Source organism: Apteryx mantelli, chromosome 2 (assembly GCF_036417845.1).
Source record: "Apteryx mantelli isolate bAptMan1 chromosome 2, bAptMan1.hap1, whole genome shotgun sequence".
Lineage (NCBI taxonomy): Eukaryota > Metazoa > Chordata > Aves > Apterygiformes > Apterygidae > Apteryx > Apteryx mantelli.
The window spans coordinates 88,487,577-88,508,232 of NC_089979.1; the positions used below are offsets into that span (position 1 = coordinate 88,487,577).

Below are 20,656 nucleotides of genomic sequence, written 5' to 3' on the forward strand. Positions count from 1 at the left end.
GGTAGGTTCTAACTCAAGTGGTTACTTTCAACTCTGCAGAAACACTCTTCGAACAAAACAGACAGATCTTCTGCTGTAAAACAAAGGTCAAGATGTTATGCAATACTTTGAAAAAAGTGAATCCATTCAAAGAGGAGAAATTTAGAAAGAGTTTCAGTGAAACAGTCTCAGTTCTCCGGTGGCCCATAATGCTGCAGACACTGTTTTTTCACACTAAAAACAAATCTTATGATGCAAAAAGTAACACTGAGAAACATGGAGAGCAGCAGCACTCCAGTGAGTGCTCCACCTCTAAAGATATCTGTCATGGTTACATCCATAAATCTAAAGCAGTAGTTTATACTTGATGCATTCTTTTCAGCTGGAAATAGTCTTTCTCATCTCAGCAACTCAGGAACAACAGAACAGGTAGTAATAGAAGATTATTCCTGTGTTTATTTTTTTTAAACACATTTAAATCTTTATAAAACATTTGTAGCTAGAACAAGTTTTTGCAGCCTGTAAAAAAGAAAATAAAAATAAAATGCAGTCTGCGCACCCACAAATGTGACAATTAATGGATTTATAGCTTTTAAAAGTTATTTAATTTGCTCTTGGACAATCTGAGAATCCAACCTCACTTGTTCTTAACATACATTATGCTTGATACATTATAGCCTTGTGTTTATGTTAAGACAGTAAGCTAGCATAGAAATAGCATTCAGGATTTTCATAGAAAATCTCAACTAAGTTTCTAAGTCTTACAGAACTTATTTTCACCATAACTGGCTATGAAGACTCAAACAGGTCAATACATCAACTGAAGGTTTGGATGAATATGAAGACCAACAAATACTTTAGACAAACAAACAAATGATAGACAAAAAATACCAACCCCTACTAGCAAGTTCTAATTCAAGATATATGCAGATGGACTACATGACATTCAATAAGATAAAGAACCATGGCCAATTTCCCTCCTTGAAAATAAAAAATAAGGAAATAAAAACTCTCAAGTCTGTTTCATTTCACAGCATTCCACACATTTCAAAATCTCTTCCACCTACCTACTTGCCATGAACTTTAATTAATATATAATTTCACATGAGTTTCTAAAGGTAAGCTGATGCTGCTAAACCAGTATCTTTCATGATCCCTAGATCAGAAAGAAAAGTGTTTTAGTCTTGCTCTGTGATTTGTATTTACATATTGTAAATACATATGGCTCCAAATTGAGCATAAACGCGAAATGAAAAGCCAGTAGATGCCTCGCTGTGTCTTTGAAAGGAAGGTCTCCAAGTACCACAAGCTTGGAAAGAATCATCTCACCAGCTCAAGGAACAGTAAGGCTATAAAGTCTCAATGGTTTTTTCCTCATTTCTCTCTCTTGCCTGCAGTGACACCTGCTGGTACACACCAACCCTTCATCTTCAGGGAGCCCGAGCTTCGATCTCAGTGAAAATTAATTCCAAGTCTTTGCAAAGCCACATAAATATTAAGAATTAGTACTAGGTGTAAACTGTAGACTAGAAAGTGAAAAATTTCAGTCAATATTCTGTGAACCACACAAGAAGCTGAGAAAGATGATACTAGTTTCATGATTATTACAGCAGTTGATTTCTTTCTTAATATATGAGAAGGGTTGGGTGCATGTCAGGTCTAACAAGGATGGTGTCTAAATTCTGTCCAGTTCCAGTAAGCAGTGAACACTTGCAAAACTATCCAATTCTAGGAAGGTAAAAGTAAAAAAATAATAATAACAGTACCTAAACCATACAGCCTATATAAGAGCATAATTTGTATAAAATCAGGTATCATTCATTTCATCAAGCTTTGGGCAAACAAGTCGAGAGATTATCAGACTAAAAAAGTTTTGACACTGAAGAGCATGCACACAGGCTACATACTACAGGCCCCTGCAGCAATTCCCTGCTGCAGCAACTTGAAGGAAATACATCACTTAAAAGACCTGGTGAGAAGGTATGCAAAAAAAACAGTTCCAAAAGGGTGTTGGGGAAACAATCCTCTGGAAAAGAGCTGGCAATCCTGTTCAACATTCTGTTCTTCTGCAATATGCCACAATATTAAGAACCCTGAAAAAAAAAATCAATTTTTAGTCAGTACTGCCTAGTTCTTCAGTGGCTCAATGTATCACGGTTTTTTGCCATCCCATCAGCTTGAATAGAAGCCATTAATAGGAAAAACAATAACTCATCAGTGCTTCTGGAAAAGGGACTAGAAAATTATGTTCTTTTAAGAGGCCTCTAGCATGCTACCTTCCCTACTTTTCTTTTAGCTCTATGAAATTAATAACATTTCTTTTTCATTGCTCAGATTATGGTTCTTCTCCCCAACAAATTTATGAATGGAAATATTTTTGGAATCTGTCTCGGCTAGAGCATACTAGTCAATGTCACAGTTATTCATTTAGTGTCCAGCCTCCAGACATGCTCACTGTAGTCTTCTTTATTCTTACAAAAAAGGGGAGTGTTCATAAAATACATTTGGTCATGTTAAAACATTTTCAGTCCTCTCCTGCCAACTAGAATACTGGGAGAACAAAGGTCAGTCGTGTCCAGAAGACACCAAGATGCAGAGTCTGCATAACAAGTGCTATTAAATATTAGGGAAGTTAGATGATGAATAGAGCTCTGCACTAGACACACAAATCAAACGCTCCTTCTCTCCCCCCTTCCTTTCTTAATACCTAAAAAAGGAAATTTGACCATGTCCGCCATTCTGGTGAAAGGCAGGCTCCCACCTCGTGCTTCCCCTTCCTCACTGGTACCTGGTGATAGGGTTTGTTGCTGTCACACAGAAATAAACTTGGCCAAGATTTGGTCAAGCTTTGATTCACCTATTTGAAGGAAGCTGCAATCTTGAGTCAAACACATCCCCATCTCCCCAGGCAGCCAGGTGCTGGGATGAGCTTCTGCAAGACATCATCAGTCTGGTGCCAGCGCTGTCTTCTCAGAGCTGTATCAAGCCTCAGCTTTGCCACATCGTCTGCTGCAGCTCCAGTTTAGTACATCTCTCTCTACCCACAGCCAACTGTGAACACAGAAAATAATGTAATTTTGTTCCCCCTTCCCCACCCAGCCAAGCCCTAAGACCATCTGGACCTCTGCTTTCCTTCACATGAAAAAGTTATGCTGTACACTTCCACAAACAGAAAGGCAGCTGGAGGATACCTATCATTGGAGTCTAAAATCTCTTACTAGGAGACCAAAGGATATTATGACAGACCAAATCATTTCTCTTTACACAATTAGGGAGTTCCATCTTCAAATGCCCAAGTCTTGTCTCAGCAGTACAAAAGACGACAAGAAAGCCTGCTCAAAAATGGTGAGAAGGTTATTACATAAACTAGTAGTTAACTTGTATCTGGCCTCTGCAGAAAGGCAAAATAGTAACTGTGCAGAATGCAGGAATAAGGAATAAGTCAAATCACTATGATAGAAGGCAGAATGTTTCTATTTAATATCTGAAAGTATGCTGAAATGGTTCTGAAGAACACAATGAACGTATGCTTCCTTCTCTAAAAAGCATATAATATAGGAACTGGACGTAACACAGAGGTCAAAGTGTGGAAAGAAAAATGGGTCTAAAGCAGATGCAGTATTTTTTGCACAAAAAGGATACCAACTGTAATGTCACAGTGAGCTTTGTTATCTTTATGAACCTAGGAGCTCAGATATTACTGTATTTGAGACCTGGAAGGTGCCTAACAAGGTATGCCATATGCCAGGAAAATCATGTTTAGCTTTGTGCTTTGATCTTGAAGTACAGCAGCTGTTACAAACCTATAATTTATTCACCTGTAGACTCAGAGACACTGGGGGCTTTGGGGGGGGGGGGGGAGAAGAATAGATCTGACCTCTATTCTTTTCCCTTTTCCATCCCTTGCTTTCACTTCTTCCTTTATTTTATTGACTATGTAAGTCTATTCAGTAGAATACACATGAGAAAAAGTTTAAAAGCAGTATGAATCCATTAAATAACTCTAGATGGGAAAGAACCAATAGCTGTTGATTTTATACTTAATTTTAAATTAAATAACTAAACTATGTAGCTTAAAAAAAAACAAAACACACACACATACCATGGCACAGATGCCTTATTTCTCTCCAAAATACAAATGGAAAATGGAAAGCAAAATCTGTTTTTCTGCATTTTCAGGTACCCAGTTTCTGCAGGAGCAGTAAGCATCTTAGAAGTTTTCATATACCTTGTGCTCAGTCCCTGCCATGCTCAGTTCAAAATTCATGCCAACTATGTGAATCATTTACATGCATAATGGTTGCAAGCCTAAGCCTTAAAAATCCTTAAGTATCACACTGCTCTAAATACAAGAAAAAGATGTCATTTTAGCACCTTTTGCTTAAATTAATTTTAATCTCAAGACTATGACTTAACAAGAATAAAACTTTCCTATCAGAGTTTAGCGAGTTGCAAAAGTTATTTTTTTCTTTTTCCTTCAGTGTTACTTTGATAACAGTAATTCAGTGAATTTCTTCACTATCCATGAACAAGCAGCAAGCTGATAATTACACTTCTTTTAAACACATTATGCTCTGCAGCTTTCAAGAAATAACTCACTTTAACATGTATTTCAAAGTTAAAAACTCAAAAAACAACACTAGAAAAAAAAAACAGAAAAAAACCCCAAGGAAACGAAGTACTGTAAGATTAGGTGTTTTATTTTTCTTTCTCTGTGGCTCCCAGAACCTTTTCAATGTAATAGACCAGACTAGTCATTTTAAAAAGCTGAAGATAACATGATAAATACCACACTTAAGAGTACATGATAGGTCTCATTAAGATGTGGCTAAAACACATTTTACAGTGTAGTGAATACACATTCCTATTGTGTAATGGTCTTTCACAATAAAAAAAAATTTAATAAGTTCATTTTAAACAGAACAGGAGAATTTGAAATTTTGCATGCCATTTCCTCCAAGCTATTTGAATGAAAAGTAGCTTTTATAGCCTCATCCCTTTTATGTAAGGCGGCCTTCTAAAGGCAGTCAGGTGTTCTGTGCCTGGCTGGCATTTCATTTAAATCAAATCTCACTCTCTTGTTCTAAGAATCATCTGTAGAGCACATTTCCCCTTTAAGCTAAAAGTAAAGGTTTACTTTTTTTTTTTTTTTTAAGCTATGCCAGCACTGACAGCATCTGACATATGTATTTCTTCAATTTAAAGCATATGTAATACTTCTAAGCAGCAATATAGAACCTACCACAGGAAAAGTGTCACATGCGTAAAGAGCAACTCACACCAAAAATTTATTTCCACCTACTGCAATGTCTGGATAGACTCAAACCTTTACGTTCTCCATAGTGGCTACCTGCAAGGATTAACATTACAATAACAACAAACATGGAAGTAAGTGGCATGTGTTTATTTCATACCAGCTATCACAAATGGAGAGAGAATTCTGGGTAGGTTTCAAATCTGTGACCTATTAAATAATAGGGGAGTATAAAAGTTCTTATCAAGTCCTTCTGCCACAACCCTCTCAAGAGGCTGAAAGGGGTAAAAAGCTCTTAATTTTCAGTGTAACACATGCCTAGCTTCTAAATAAAAGATATTCATGTCTGAACAGCCCCCAAAGCATTAGGAAACTTCTAACAAACATTTCTCTTGTAACTTAATGTCTGCCATGGTTTTATGCTACAACTGCAGAAGACTTGCATCGCTTTCTAAGGCCCCGTCATACAAATTGCTTCTAAATAGCATTATAAAAGTCAGTCAGGACACTGTTAACTTACTTTTCCAGAAATTTCAATTCATCATTATCTCATTAGTTCTAAGAGCAGAAGGTCAGCTCATCTCTTGCTAGAGAACCTGACCTATCTTCTTTTAAGAGGAGAACCTATAATTTTTGCATTTCCTTCAGAAATGGAAACCTAAGTCTCCATGAAAAAAAAAAAACAATTTACAGGCAACAAAAAAACATATTTGCAAAATTCCTACTCAGTTATTCTTTAAGACTTGTTCGGTATTTTAGTTCAGATGTAAACTTCTGAAACATGAATTTCAAGCTGCTGTAGACTTAATGTATCATCATCCTATTTCAAAATAGCACTGGAAATCTCAATAAATGGCACAAATCTGTCTGCCAAAATCACTTGTTTACAACACAGTCTCTTGGCACATTCCAACTGGAATATTATAATGTCTGTCATCTTCAGTTATGAGAGTCACCACAGGCCAGTCCTCCTTTGGGTCATTTGGATAAAGAGTGATGAATTCATCAGTACTATATTTATACAATCGATAAACTTGGATGGTGTACTGCAGAGCATAAGCAAGGAGGAACATTTCCACCTACATCAGAAAAAAGCAGAAATAAAATATGTAAAATTAACCATATCTTTTATGAGTCACTTCTCTTAAACCAAAATAATTTCTACCACTATGCAGTTTTTTAAAGAAAAAAAACCCAACACTTTAAGAAAAATAAGTGAGAACGCATATACACAAGCACCTCTAGTTCAGTATCTCGGTAATTCTAGCAATTCTTAACCTGCTGCATAAATACCTCTTCTAAGATACCATCCCTTTAACACAGGGCTCTTTAGACATAACAATAGTAGAGATATTACTCCTAAACCAAAAGCTATTTTGTACTGAAAAACTCACTTCCCCACTGCCACAAAGAGGTAGGAAAGACATTTGCTTATATCAGTATTTATCCCCATTAAGTCACCAAACCAGACAGCATCAGGTTTCAGGCCATGAGCCATTAGTAGGCACTCCGAACTCTCCAGTTCAAGCGAACAACAGACAGAAAGCCCTTATTAAGCCTGTTTATATCAGCAGAGAGAATTCAGAATAAGAAGATGGGAAAATCTTGTATCTTGTCTATTATGATGACAAGCATGTCCCATTCTAAATAATTCACAACAAAGAATATCACTGAAATAAATAGAACTGGTCAGTAGATAGCCTATAAAATATTACTTATTGATAAAACTGGACTGCAGAAAAGTCACTACTGACAAGCAACACTCCAGCTTTACCTTTTCAAGTGATCAGCTAATGTAGTAGTAGCAGCAACCTCTCTCACCAATACCAGAGTCACCAGAAATTTAGGCTGATAAACATGAACAAAACAATGTTTCTATGTTTCTAGGTTCCACTGAATGGTGCAATACCCTATTGACAATGTTTTAATTGGAATTTTTAAAATGATGTTTCTAGAATCTTTCAGACTACTTACCCCCTTAACCACTAAGGTGGGTTTTTTTGTTTGCTTGGTTGGTTTTTGGTGACATGCACATCATTTCCGCAAAGTTTCAGGCAATAAGTGTCATTAGTTTATCAGAATTCATCAAGTGTATGTACTTTACAAGATCTTGACCTTCATAATTGGACAGTGCTATGTTTTAATCATGATATTTTTAAATAGTTAAATTAACAATTAAGAGACTAACATAATTGTTGCTACTAATAAAATACAATACTTCCCAAGAATGGTGTTACCCAAGTGTCATCTACCACACAAAATCAATGTTTAAAAGGAAGGCCTTCACAGATTCTTAAACAGCTGGTTCTATTATATCTTCCCAACAAAAGATCAGACTATATCATTAAATGTGGTCAGATTAACAAAAGCTGGATCATTTCTATCAACATTTCAGATGGAAAACACCAAACAGAAGAATAACACTATAATAACAACAATCTCTCCTTACTTGTTCAAGGCCTCCACTGTGACCAATTTGATTCAAGTGATTATGCATTAACTGACAAGGGTTGCTAGATGTATCCCGTGCAAACAGTAACCATGAGAAGACAGGAACCCTCCTTCCATTTTTATCATCATTGTACAATTCAATGGCTGTGTTGAGCATCAAAAATTTCAGAGCTTCATATAGACTGTACTCCTCCTCTTCATTTTTAAACAATTCATCACAGGCTTCTTGTTTCTCATTAAGAGTCTTGATTTCACTGATATTCTTCCACTATAAAAATGACACACACTCAACATGAACCAACAGTCATCACCATTCCAGAGCTGCAAAAAGCCACCTGTTAATTGTCAATTTTCAGCATAGCCACTTGGAATTTAACTTAAAACACATCCATTGTAAAAGCGTTCTAGAATACTTCCACAGCTGTAGCTCTGCCAAGGCCAAGTTGGGTTAACCTAATTTTGCTCAAGTTAGTAAAGCAGTTAATCCTTAAACAAAACAAAAAAAGGAGGGGGATATTGGAAATTTGCTACAAGGTGTCATAGGAGAAAGGTAATGGCTTTCTCATTTATTGTATCATAAATCCTATAGCCTTTATATTCTTTACATTTCAGTTACTCAGAATATTTATTTCATTCCTGTTCTCCGAAACTGCTTGAAATGCAAACAGCCTTTAAAAATATTCCTAAAAGTTAAATAAGAGAGCAAGAGAGAATATATGCATATACTATACAATAAGACATGAAAAATTGAAGTGTTTATAAATAGGTTCCACAATTTAAAGAAATAAGGGAGGCAGGGGAATTTTAAGTAATACACTATGAACACTGAAAGGGCATGACTTTTTTCTGTTATGTTAACCTAATATTTATAAACATGGAACAAAAATTATTCCTTTGAAATGACTTCAGCATTATTCTGTAATTTTTTTTTCTCTCCACATACTGTTTAAGGTAGCAATAGCATTTAATCAAAGGACTACACATCACTCCTTAAAATTAACACAAGAAATAACAGAGGGAAAACATTACTATGTTACATATATTTCTTCACCAAGACCTGTCTAAACTATAGTAGCTTTCTATAGATATGTTTCTGTATTTATTCCAGCATCAGCTAAACCATGCAGCAGAAAACCAGAAAGCTCTACCAGATCTGAACAGATATTCTTTCCTTGATTTTTTTTTGCCTCATGCATACAAGCATCCTTATGCAAAATTCACCACATTCAAAAATTTTTATTTGCAAGTGACTAAAAGAAATAAAAACTTTAAACTTTTCCAACCTTTTTCCTTAATAGCATTAAATATTCTTTAATTTCATCATTTATTTCTCCTATCTTCCTGCCCAGTTTTTGTTTTAGCTGCCACTGCTTGATCCAGTCATATTTGCTCAACAACTTTTCAGGAAGCTGCAAGTTGACAAAAAAGAAGGCAGTCAAAAATCTTGAAGAGAAAAGCCACCACTTTAAACATTATTGAATCAATACATTTCTACATTCTACATCTTAAAATGATCCCTCAGTATGTTCTTCTGAGCAGATGCAACACTAAGATAAGCATAACTGAACACAACTGGCTCTTTGTAATTTTTGTTGAGTAACAGTCAGAATACTGGTCTGTTACTACTGCATAATCTAAACAGAAATTCAGTACAAAAGTGTTGGAGAAACTAATCACCCTAAGCTACTCAAAGCTTTCCTTTAATTCCAGCAGCAGGTGATGGTGACTGCGTGTGTGAAGATGTCCCTGAATCAACAGCAGAGAAGATTAAAGATGTGAGGGTATCTGACAGATAATCCAGAAAACTTGGTGGGGTACAAACTACTTAGTTCAAGAACACAAACTGTTTTTCTCTTTTCAGGGAACTTAATTAAAACACAACGGAACAAGTTTTCTTACAAAGAAGAAAATATGCGGAGGATTAGTTGATGTACCAGAACACACTTTACCCTCAGGACTACGTTTTTTGCTGCTCACATGCTATGCCTGCTCAGTTAAGAGCTCTTACAATTCTCTTGAAGGACATCCTGGTAGTTTCATGCCCAGTTAAATAACCTCACTTATTAAACCATTTCACTGCTAGAACTGGAATAACTTGTGCCTGATATGAAATTAACTATTTGACCAAAGTGGCACACAGAGCATCAGCCATTACCAGCCTGTTTTAGTTTTATCACGACTCCCAATTAGTAAAATGTGCTGTATAATGGCAACCAAATATTTCATCTGTGATATATACAGAGCACTTCCCCTCCCCACCCTCAGGCTTGGTATGCTAATTTGTCATATGGAAATAAATAATTAAAAGATTATATGCCAACAACCCCTACAACTAGAGAAATTCAATACGCATTCAAAATTCAACACTTTACTTTTGTAAAAGCCTTCAGGTGTACCGCTAGACGCCACCACATGCATTTCTCTTACATGCCCTCTGCTGCTGTTTTCAATGCATTGAGTTAACCTTTTCAATCAGTGTCATTCTGTTGAATAAATTGTAAATCTTTCTTAAAAATGTTAGACTACTGTATGTCAAGTTTTTTCCTATAAACCAGTAGAAAAAGAAAAAAAAATGAGCATCTGTTAAAACTGCAAATTATCACACCCTTTTAAAAGTTTTCAGGTTGTTCTATAGCTTGACAGCGCATGAAGAGTTGCCAGCTGGGAGGATATTTTTATAAAAAAGGAAAACTCTTACAGTGTACTGCTGTTGTGAGAACCATATTTCATAGAAATACTTTTATCAGTAATTGCAAAAACAACATGTCAGTGAAGTTTACTTAACAGTGCTAGTGATCACAACTGAGAAATTTTAAGATGGACCTAAAGTTATGGAAAGGCAGTAAGAGTATTATGATCCCCTGTGGACTGCTAGCCTACAACACAGAGACTGTGTCAACAGCAATTCATCATTTACATTCCCAGCAACATCCTGGATGAGTGGAAACTCATTCTCTTAAACTGGGCCACACTGGTGCGGGTAACTTCTAACACATTTCTCGCAGGTTCACTGATAATACTGGTATCATGAATGGACTTTGTTGAGGCAAGACAAGTTCTGGAATATTTTTCTTCTCCTCTTGGTAAGTCTCGTAGCTGTCCATCATTGCTCCACAAGGACTGTTCATGTGAAGCTGGAGTTACTTTTGCACTTATTTTAAGTAACATACAGGACACAAGCAATGCACACATTCTTAAAAGCCTGCATCATCCAACTTGTTAATCCACTTTCTAGAGAGACCATACATGGCACACAAAAATAGAAACGGTAATTTTAAAAACCTGTTTTTTCTAAATGTACTTATGAGAATACATTCTCTGTATTTTCAGTTACTACGAGGTGTCTTCTGTGAAACCTCTTACTGTCATATTACATGTAGGGAGAAGACAAAAGGGTAAGATGATGACAGATAAGTTATATTATAGTCAAGACACTTGACTGGGAACTCAAGTGACTCGGACTCAATTCCAAGTTGAAAGAATCACTGTAAGTCTTCAACAGGTAGAAGATATCCTTAAAATTGGAACACTTCTACTTCTTAATTTTAAGTGATATTGAGAAGTGAGCATACAGCATAACAGAGAAAAGAGATTATAAAATTATTAAATAGGTCAGAAGCAATATTTCTCTACTGACAGGAGATCCAAGATTGACACGCACCATGGTAAAGTCCTCACTCTGCAGCCAGCTTGGTAACTGAGTAGCTTGGCTTAGCGCCTGAAACAGAGTTGCTCTGAGAGCACAGTAGTTATCACCTCGTACTCTCCTTATAGATGCAAATTTTTGAGAAACTGCTTCATATCCCTAAGAAAACACAAAATCCAAATATTATTAAAGTGTTAATAAATATTTATGATACCAGTGCATGACATCAAGAAGAGATCTTGGAAAAAGATCAAGATTCAAAACCAAGTGATAGGGCAAAAAGGATTTGACCCACTAGCCATTTTGGAAGCTCAAATGCTTTTATTTCAGAAGTCATGCTTAGGAGAAGAAAAAAAACCCTAACACAGTCCAGCTGAACAACAAACAAGAAACCAATGAAATAAAAGTAGATAATTGGTCATGGCATTTGTTGACTACAGAATAGAAATGTCATTGAAATCTGCATAGCTAACCCATTTAGGTTTCAAAAAAATGTGAACAAGCATATGAGCATAAGAATTTAAAGCTAAAAATACACCAGGCTTACAAGAAGTTGCAGCAATAGTTTAGCCATTTACTTGTCATACGTAGTTTGTTTTTCCCTCAGGGAAAAATCTGTGTTTACTTTGAAATATCTTGACACATGCCTCAGCATATTTGTCTCCTCCCTGCTGTTCCCATATGTGCCTTTACAGAAAAAGCAGTGTTGAAATATAATTTCTGAAGCTTAGTGCGTCTCTTCAGCTGACTTAAGAAGATCCAAAGCTCTACATTTGTATTCTTCTTACTAACCTCTTGAAGGTGACACAGGGATCATTTTAACTATGAGAAATAGATCAGGTTTACTCATGCATATCATTAAATTTTGAAATTACTTTGGGAAAAAAAGAAAAAACCCACATACTTCTGCTTTTTATCTTCTACCATTCTAGCTCAAGAACAGTGTAGGAAAATTCAAAAACTTACAGAAAATAAAAAAACCCTGAAGTTATTTGTTAAAGCTCCTGATCATGCAATTCACCAGCTTCAGTCATTTTCCTTCTGCAAAAAGTAGTCAGTCATCTGCTCTGCCACTTGAACAGCCAATAAACTTACCGTTTTTATGGCAATAAACCAAGTTCAAAACTTTGTAACTGAGAATAGTAATGAAGAACTATATTAATTAAAACCCTACACTCTCAACAAGTAGCCTTACTAACAATACATTTTAAACTACTTTAAACAATCTTCCAGTTGCTAGCCACTTCAGAGACTAGACACTGGAAATATTACTATTGCATTTTCTTTTTTAAAGATTTTTCCCATAGGAAATCACCTACTAAACTTATAAGTGAAAACAATAACTAAAAATAAGGAAAAACATTTTAAAAAAATAGTTGTACCTTTTTCATCCTTTTTGCTACTGGTGTATTTCCTCTCCATTCTTTTATGCAATATTCCATGATGTCCATTTCAGGTGCAACACTTAGTTTAAATTCTGTCAATATAGAATACGTAACACTATACAGACAACTGTGAAACAGAGCAACATAGAAAAGCACCAGAACTTAAGTTTCTAAATACACACTACCAGTTTAAAATAAAATTAGTGCCAACTGAAGAGAGACTGACATAGCACAGCCTATAACTACTAAATAATTGTTAGTTTCAGAGGGGGAAAAAAAAGCCATCTCCTTGCTCATAAAACCAGAAGTAAACAAAAATGATGATGCAGTACAACAAAAGGGTGAATGCTCTCTACCCCCCTGCCCTAAAGATATTAACCAGGAAAAAATGGAAATTAGTGAAATATTCTTCATTTTCTTAGAAATCAGAGAAAAGTGTTAGATGAAAATTACTCTCTTCTTCCTTCAGGAGCCAGAATACATAGAAGAAAGATAATATAGATCTTTGTAGGTCAGAAACAATGGGAGAAAGCAAGGAATACAATTTTCTCTTGGAATCCCAGGAGCCTTCATTCCACAACAGATTAGTATTAAAGTTACCATGGGTTCCCAACAGTAGATGTTTCTGTAATGACTATAAATTGGTAATTCTCAAGCACAACACTCATAAAATAGGCTGTATCACTACTCTGTAAAGGATTCAAGAACTCTCAGAAAATAACTATAGGAAGGAACACAGGGAAAAGTATACTAATAGCAACTAGTTTTACATAAAATTGATTCTTTGGGGAATTAAACTGTACAGTATACTCAGTCACAATAAGTAACTTCTATTACGCACACAGACATCTGTGCACAAAAAAACTTGGAAATAAAGGTTTCAAATCATCACGAATTAGTGATACAATTAACTGTAATATTATACTTGAAATGCCAAATAAAGGTCAAATGTACCTGAAGAGCCCGTCTCACAAACAAGTAATGTTTTCTCTCTCTCTATTTCTTCTGCATCACGATACATGTCCTCCTCACTGCAATAAAATTCACACATACTTCATGTAACACCAAGTCTTGTAGTCATTGACCTTTTTCCCTGTTCACCACTAAACAACAAGTACTTAAGCCTTTCTACAAGTCTGATTTGAACTTCACTTGACCACCATCTTATAAATTTTCATAAGCCCAACTCCCCCCGCCCCACCATAAGTTCCCCAAAGCAATCAGATACAAGAGTTTTAAAAATATTCATAATTCCTGCCCCTCTTATCTATGACAGGTATTTCGGCAATGAACCCCTGCCTGAATTTCTGCTCTGGTGCTTATAAGCAGACTACAGACTGCCAAAGCCCTTTTATATTTGTAAATTTTACAGGACAGATTAGCAAGAGATAAAAGCCAAAAATGCCTTATTATGTTTAGTATACAAATACTGCAATCTAAGCACGAAACTAAAATTCAGTACTCACAATAGCTTTGTATCAATGTTCTCCGGGGGCCGAGTAACCTGCCAAGTAACTAGAAGCATACGTAACAGAACACCAGGATGGGAAGCCTCCAGCTACCTACCACTGGTTTTAATGTTACAGAAATGTGTCTTCTTTCAATGTAAGTGTAATTCAAACTGCAGCCTAGAGGCTAATTCAAATCCAGCCAAACATTCCTGCCTTGAATAATACAGGCTTTTTGGTCAAGGTGTGCCACCTTAAGAGTCAAATGTCTCCATCTGAAACTATAAGCAGCCATTCTGAGCTCCTGTTATGATCACAAGGGATGAAAAGATGGCCTAAAAGCACATTGTTTCTGTGCACAGACTAGCATTACCAAGAAAAGATCTCATAGCTAGGCTGTGAACACTATCGTCAAGAAAGGAGGTCCATACAGTGTCCAAAAAACAGACAGTAAATTGCAATCCTCTAAACTTCATTCTGACTGCCATTTGGCATATAATTATATGCCAATATATTGGCATATATTGGCATATTTCTAGCAAGCAAAGTTTAAACACAGTTTCACAGATAAAGCACTTCAAAAAGACACCACCCAGCATCTTACTAAAACATGTAGTCTTATTCCTAATAGGGGAGAGTTATGTTGTATTTTGAAGAAAGTCCACACGCAAAAAGAAGTCCATAAGATTACTATTCATTGTCCACTAATAATGGTAATTTCTAATCTACTACTCAGTAACCCACAATATGTCTGGGAGTTCCCAGGGAGGAGTAAAAGTAGTGTCACTGCCCAATTTTCCACTCCTAGGAGAGAACAAGCAGTCAGGAAGGCTGCAAAGAAGGGATTAATGTCGCCAGGCAATAATCAGATTACTCTCATTACACTGCTAAATTACACCTTGGGGGGAAAAAAAAAATTCTAATCCATTTGCATATATTCCTTTCAGAATAAGACAAACCATGTTTAGTAGAGCCAAAGACAAATATAGGTTAATCCCAGAAAGCCGTCACCTACAGTACAATCATACGAAATTCAATTTTAGTTTTTATTAAAGTTTCAAACTTTTGATGACTGGAAAATTGCCTGGGTTTCCTGGGTGCTCAAGTAGCTACTTAAAATCGGATTCATAGCAATACTAAGAAATTATGAATGAAAACAGAAATCAATAAATATTCAGGACTGTACTCCATAAAACAGTATGACCTGGAGTGAAAAAAGCCACAATAATGATAATTATCCCTTGTGAACAGTGTAGCAGCAGCCAGATCTTAATATTGAAGCCCAACCTTATTTCTCAGCAGAGATTAAGGTCCATTAAGATTTATGAAGAATTTCAAGAATATTTAATAACTTTGAAAATACTATGAGAAAAATAGTAATTTGGTATCCAACAGCAATCATGATCTGTAGCTTAGCTTACTTAAAGGCTGAAAGTAATAATAAGTATTTAAAATATAAAGCAACAACCTCATCCTCTGAGCATGAGCAAATCTGTTTCTACAAAGGATCCCATAGGAGAAAAAGTTACTTTGGGACACAACATTGAATATATTTAGGATATAATGCACATAGAGAAAAAGTGCTCAACTGTTTAAACTAACTGAGATAATTCAAAGATATTCAGTGTAAAACAGTAGAATCATGTTCCTTCTGCAGATATTACCTCATCTTATTTCTGGGAATTGACAAAATTGGCCTGATAGCACTTGCTTGAGTGATTAATATCCAGTGTAAACAAAGTACTGCAGCAATTTAACTGAACTGTTTTGAAATCAAGTTAGGTAACAGGTGCAATCCATCCACATAGGAAATCTATTTCATTTCAGAGTAGAAAGCATTTCTTAATACTGTACTAGCCCAGCAACAATTCAGCTAAGTAAATTTGTAGAACCAAGAACGCAGAAATTAAAACCTTTCTCATTAGCTTCCATTAAAATATTTGACAATACAGCAGAAATAAAGTAAAAGTCTGAATCACAGAATACTCCATCCCTGCCGCCCTCACAGCTGCTTGCCCTTCTTCCCATGCTGCACTGCTTTCCCTCATGCTGTCTCTGGGAGCCCAGGAAACATTGCTGTCACCTTCCCAAGGAGTCCAGGCCCATCTCCACCTCCACAGGTCTCCTTCTGGTGCTGGAGCTCGCTGAACAGTTTCCTGCTGAGGCGGGTGGGAGGGGGGGGGGCCTTCTCCCGCTCCCACTGACCATGCTGGCCATGGCCTGTTCCTGCTCTCAGAGGAGGTTGTCTGTGCAGAGAAAGCGGCTGCGCTGGGCCCCTCTGCCCCTGGGGACGGTTTCCTGCGGGATCCTGACCACCAGAGCCTTGAGCAAGCGGAAACCTGCTCTCCCCGTCGATGGCCGCCATGGGTGCTCTGCCGGCGCTCCTGCTCCTCTGCCAGCCTGCCTGCCTCTGAGCCCTGCCCGGCCTGCCAGCCCTGCCTCATCAAGGGCTGCGCTTGGTGAGGCGCTCCGTGACCTCACAAGGCAGGCCCAGTGGGTCCGCTGCTGGCCAATCAGCTTGCTGTGCTAGTCGTGACATCACAGTCGGCACCCCTGCTGGGTCACCTTTACCCCGCCCACAAACTGCTGTGCATACACGAAATAACTGAAAATATGCATGCATAAAAAGAAAATAAACTAGCAAATAGTGTGCCATGTAAACATTTAGATTATTAAATTAAAACAAAACAAAGATACTGCTGAACCAAAGATACTGAGGAAAAAAACAGAACGTCAGATTCTACCTAGAGTATCTTGGGCTTTGCATATACAAAAAAAAAGAAAAGAAAAGAAAAAGTGTGATAGCAAGCAAAACTAAGCTTCGGAATAAGAGAGAAAGAAGCAGTAAGGGCACAAATATAAGTGGCTTTATACTAATGGATTTGCAGGACTTGAGCTCCTATGATTTAAAATACTGCATATGAAAGCAAAATCCAAGTTTTCCATTTATTATTATGAAGGAATGAATATCTACATTTTTTAATGACAGAGATTAAACTCATTAATAGTTTAGGTAAATTCATACATTAGATCAATAAGGATTAGTATGCCAAGTAGCAGCTAATTTAAAAATTCAGAAGCTTAAAGACCTTTAACTGCACTTTTGCCAACATATGAAATACACTGAATATATATCTATAGGAAATCATGCATTAAACACACTAACATGAAACTCTGCTTAAATGACAAGTTCATATGAACATGAAATACCATTTCTGAATTTCTGAAGTGTTAGAATTAAGATATATTATACATGCACACACGCACAAAATAGAGCCTTCTCCAGTTAGCCCACACCTAATGTAAAGAGTATCCATGTTAAGTTTTTCCAGTCTCCCATGCTCTGCATCCTACCTGAAAGGGCTTAATACCATAGCAATTATTTTGTTAGACTGGGAAGGGGGACCACTAATAAACGATAAAAATCTTCTCTCTAAAGTGATTAGTCGACCTTCACATAAAGAAATTAAAGATTTGAGGTTTATGCCTATTTCACTAAAATATTGATATATATATATAATTTTGCTAATATTCAGACAACCACCCCCACCCCGCCAGAAGTAAAAGCACCTCTTTCTATAGGAAGGCTGTTACTATAACAACATAAAATCCTCACCTGTCCATGGATGACTCCATTGTTGAAGGATTACTAGACACAGGTAAGTTTAATTCACAGTTTCTATAGGCATCCTGATCTGCCATAAGTGATTTAATCATATCAGTCTTCTCAAGTTTTCTGGTGCTTCCGTGTACATGTTCTTTTGTTATTTCTGATGTAGATTGCTCCTTCCGGTCAGTATGCATACTTGCTGAACAAAGCTCATTACAAGGAACATCAACTTCCTTTGCATGCTTTGTCAACTGTATTGACATAGTATCTTTTCTCTGCATCTCATCTGCACCTGCAGAAATGCTGATGGGTTCAGTCATCCATGCTTGAAACCTATCCTGGCTTTGAAGAATTCAGAAATATATGAAGAGCATCTCTTGTGAAAGAACAAAAGCACAGTTTTACAAAAGTTACAATATTTTGATAGTTATCTCATTATGAGGATTCAGACGGTACTTAAAATGTTCAAAAATTAAAATAAAATTTAAAAAAGGAAGGAATACATTGGTAGGAAAACACAGTTCCCAAGCTATTTTCAAAACCATCTCATAGGCAGAACAATTTTATTTCACACAAAGCCTGTTATGTGCTAGCTCCTCAAATACTGCCAGTACTAGAATTAGTGCCCAGATTGAACACTTGTCCTTCTCAACACACACAATCACATAAAAATTTTAGGCTTAATAAAAATCTCAAGGAAACAAGCTTCAGTCCTGCCAGAGAAACATTTCTATTAACTCGCCTGCTGCTTGGTGAAACTCTCCACTGCACCAGGATTCATGCTTAACTGCAAAAACCCACTGACCTATTGTTCCTTCCTTTTTTTTTGGTTTTTGTTTTGTTAAAAGTTAATGTGGAGAAAAGCCCTTCCACAATTCCTTCTAGAAGTTCTCCAAAAGCTTAGGAAGTGCCTAGATGATAAGTTTTCAGGGATATTTATCTTTAATTGATTTTTTTAAAAAAGCAAGAAAAAACAAAATTATGGATGGTTTTGGAGCTGCTACATTCATGTTCTTCTGGGGCAATTTTGACCAATGCTACCAAGGACAGCCTCCCTGAATGGATATTTGAGCTATAAGCTATGCCCCTTCCAGTTCTACAACAGGCTGCTTCTATCTTCAAATTAAAGCCTCCCACCCTCGGCGGGGGGGAAGCTTTCTTTCCCAGATGTTACCATGCTTTCACACTAGAATCGTTACGTTTATTAAGCTGTTCTGTAGGACAAAACTCAAGAACACGAGCCAGATGTGGCCTAACACACGCTCGGATATGCGCACTGCCACGAACGGACGCAGCAGAGGTCTCACCTTTGGGGGACCCTCTGCCCTGCCGGCCGCTGCACCCGGAACCGATCGGCGTCGCCTGATGCAGCCGCCGCCGCCGCTCCGGCTCGCCGCTCGCTGGGCCCTCTGGGCGCCGCCACCCCGGCCCCGCCGGGGGCACCCGGGCCCACGCGGCCCGCCCGCCACGGCCGCTCATCCCGCTCGCCGCTCATTGCCGCGGGGCGCCGGGCCGGGCCCGCACCGCCGCCACGCTCCCTGCGGAGAGACGCGCCCGCACTCACCGCCACGGACACGCCAACGCGCAGGCCGACCCCGCCCCGCCAGGCCCGGCCGCCCCCCGCGGCTCCCGGCCCCCGCTCTGGCCCCCTAGCGCCGCCGCCGCCGCCACCTTACACCGCTCCGCAGACGTTTCCGCGACGCCGGCCACCCCGGCCGCCGGCATCCCTCCGCCCCAGCGCGTCACGACACCGGAAGGAGCGTCCCCACACTTCCTTCCGCCCCACGCGGAAGCGGAAGGAGGGGCCCCACGAGCCCGGCTGGAGAACAGCGCCCCCTGTCGTCATCGGAAAAGCGCCGAAACACGCCGGCGGGGCGTCCGGGCGCAGCCGCCGGCGCATACGCACTGGGAGCGGAGGGGGGTGGAGGGACGCGTCACTACTCCCTGCCCGCAAGGCGGCTGGCACGGCAGGGGTTGGGCAGTACCAATGTCGGGGGGAGGCACGTGACCTCGCCCCTGGGCCCGCAGTGGGTTCCCCCGTAGCCGAGCGGCTCCTTCTGCGCGTGGTGCGGGCCGCCCCCGCACGAGCGTTAACGGCCGTCGCGGGCGGGCCTCCGGCCTGAATGCCTCGGTGCCGCCGCCGAGCAGGCGCTGGAGGTCGGTGCCGATCCGGCCGCCTCCCCTGCTCAGCGGGACCGCTCTGCCGTGGCCTCCGGGCGCGGTTTTTTTTTTTTCTCCTCTCTTTTTTTAAAAACAAAACCATGCCATTCCCTGCTGCAAGTGAGGCAAGTGATGAGGTAAATCCTTGGCCTTCAGTCACACTGTAGCAGTGCAAGTCACCTAACACCAAGGAGAAGACCATATGCGTAGGCTCTGCCTGGGACGTCTATGAGCCCCTTGACAGCTTGGCAAGTCTATGTGCTGTGGAGGGGACTAGAGAAGGAGCGATATGTTACGTACACTAGACAGAGACTTAAGACACAGCTAGAAATTGCAGAATATGCTGAACAGAACATTAGTGAATAAGAGTTTCTCTGCTAAGAAAATATCACGCACAAATCATACACTTTTATTAAACTACCAGCCAGACAGAAAAAAACACTTACGCAGAGAGTAAATGATCAACCTTTTGAAATTATGACGTGTGTTATTCAGGGTTAGGCCCTAAATATATTAAGTCTGACCAATACTATTAAAAACAAGGAACACTGAGAAGAATAGAAAGTAAAAAAGACATACTCTGGTAGAAAAAATGCCCACTTAAGCGTGAACATTTTAGAAGGAGTTCACCTTGAAATAGGGCCTGAAAATGATAGAAAAATGAGTATTTGTCTTCCTTATGGAATTTACTTTCGCTCATAAGTATAGTTTCTCTGAATAATA

General features: G+C 38.6%; 1 protein-coding gene across 4 annotated transcripts; it reads right to left on the reverse strand.

The window, feature by feature from the left end:
* Positions 1–561: 561 nt before the first annotated feature.
* On the reverse strand, positions 562–19,717 carry OTULIN (OTU deubiquitinase with linear linkage specificity). Of its 4 annotated transcripts, XR_010883377.1 has the most exons (11): positions 19,450–19,717; positions 19,081–19,311; positions 17,780–18,115; positions 13,670–13,746; positions 12,713–12,807; positions 11,346–11,489; positions 8,968–9,093; positions 7,683–7,952; positions 5,754–6,312; positions 2,837–3,030; positions 562–2,072 (listed from the first exon to the last, which is right to left on the reverse strand). XR_010883377.1 is itself a non-coding variant. In XM_067290992.1 (9 exons), exons 1-9 carry the CDS (start codon positions 19,671–19,673, stop codon positions 6,118–6,120), a joined length of 1,698 nt encoding a protein of 565 aa, XP_067147093.1. In that variant the 5' UTR covers positions 19,674–19,717; the 3' UTR covers positions 4,659–6,117. The 4 variants fall into 4 exon arrangements, 3 of the variants coding, with proteins under 3 accessions (XP_067147093.1, XP_067147094.1, XP_067147095.1); XM_067290992.1 differs by lacking the exons at positions 562–2,072; positions 2,837–3,030 and having other exon boundaries at positions 4,659–6,312; XM_067290993.1 differs by lacking the exons at positions 562–2,072; positions 2,837–3,030; positions 19,081–19,311 and having other exon boundaries at positions 4,659–6,312; positions 19,450–19,709.
* Positions 19,718–20,656: the final 939 nt, after the last annotated feature.

What these genes read in the sequence shown, in the direction of transcription:
- OTULIN (XM_067290992.1), bottom strand. Translation starts at nt 19,673, where the DNA reads ATGCGCCGGCGGCTGCGCCCGGACGCCCCGCCGGCGTGTTTCGGCGCT. An exon ending in TTGTGAGACGGGCTCTTCAG is followed by an intron (nt 12,808 to 13,669) that starts GTACATTTGACC and finishes CTATATTGACAG; the next exon opens with AATTTAAACTAAGTGTTGCA. An exon ending in TAGCAAAAAGGATGAAAAAG is followed by an intron (nt 11,490 to 12,712) that starts GTACAACTATTT and finishes GTGTTTTCTTAG; the next exon opens with GGATATGAAGCAGTTTCTCA.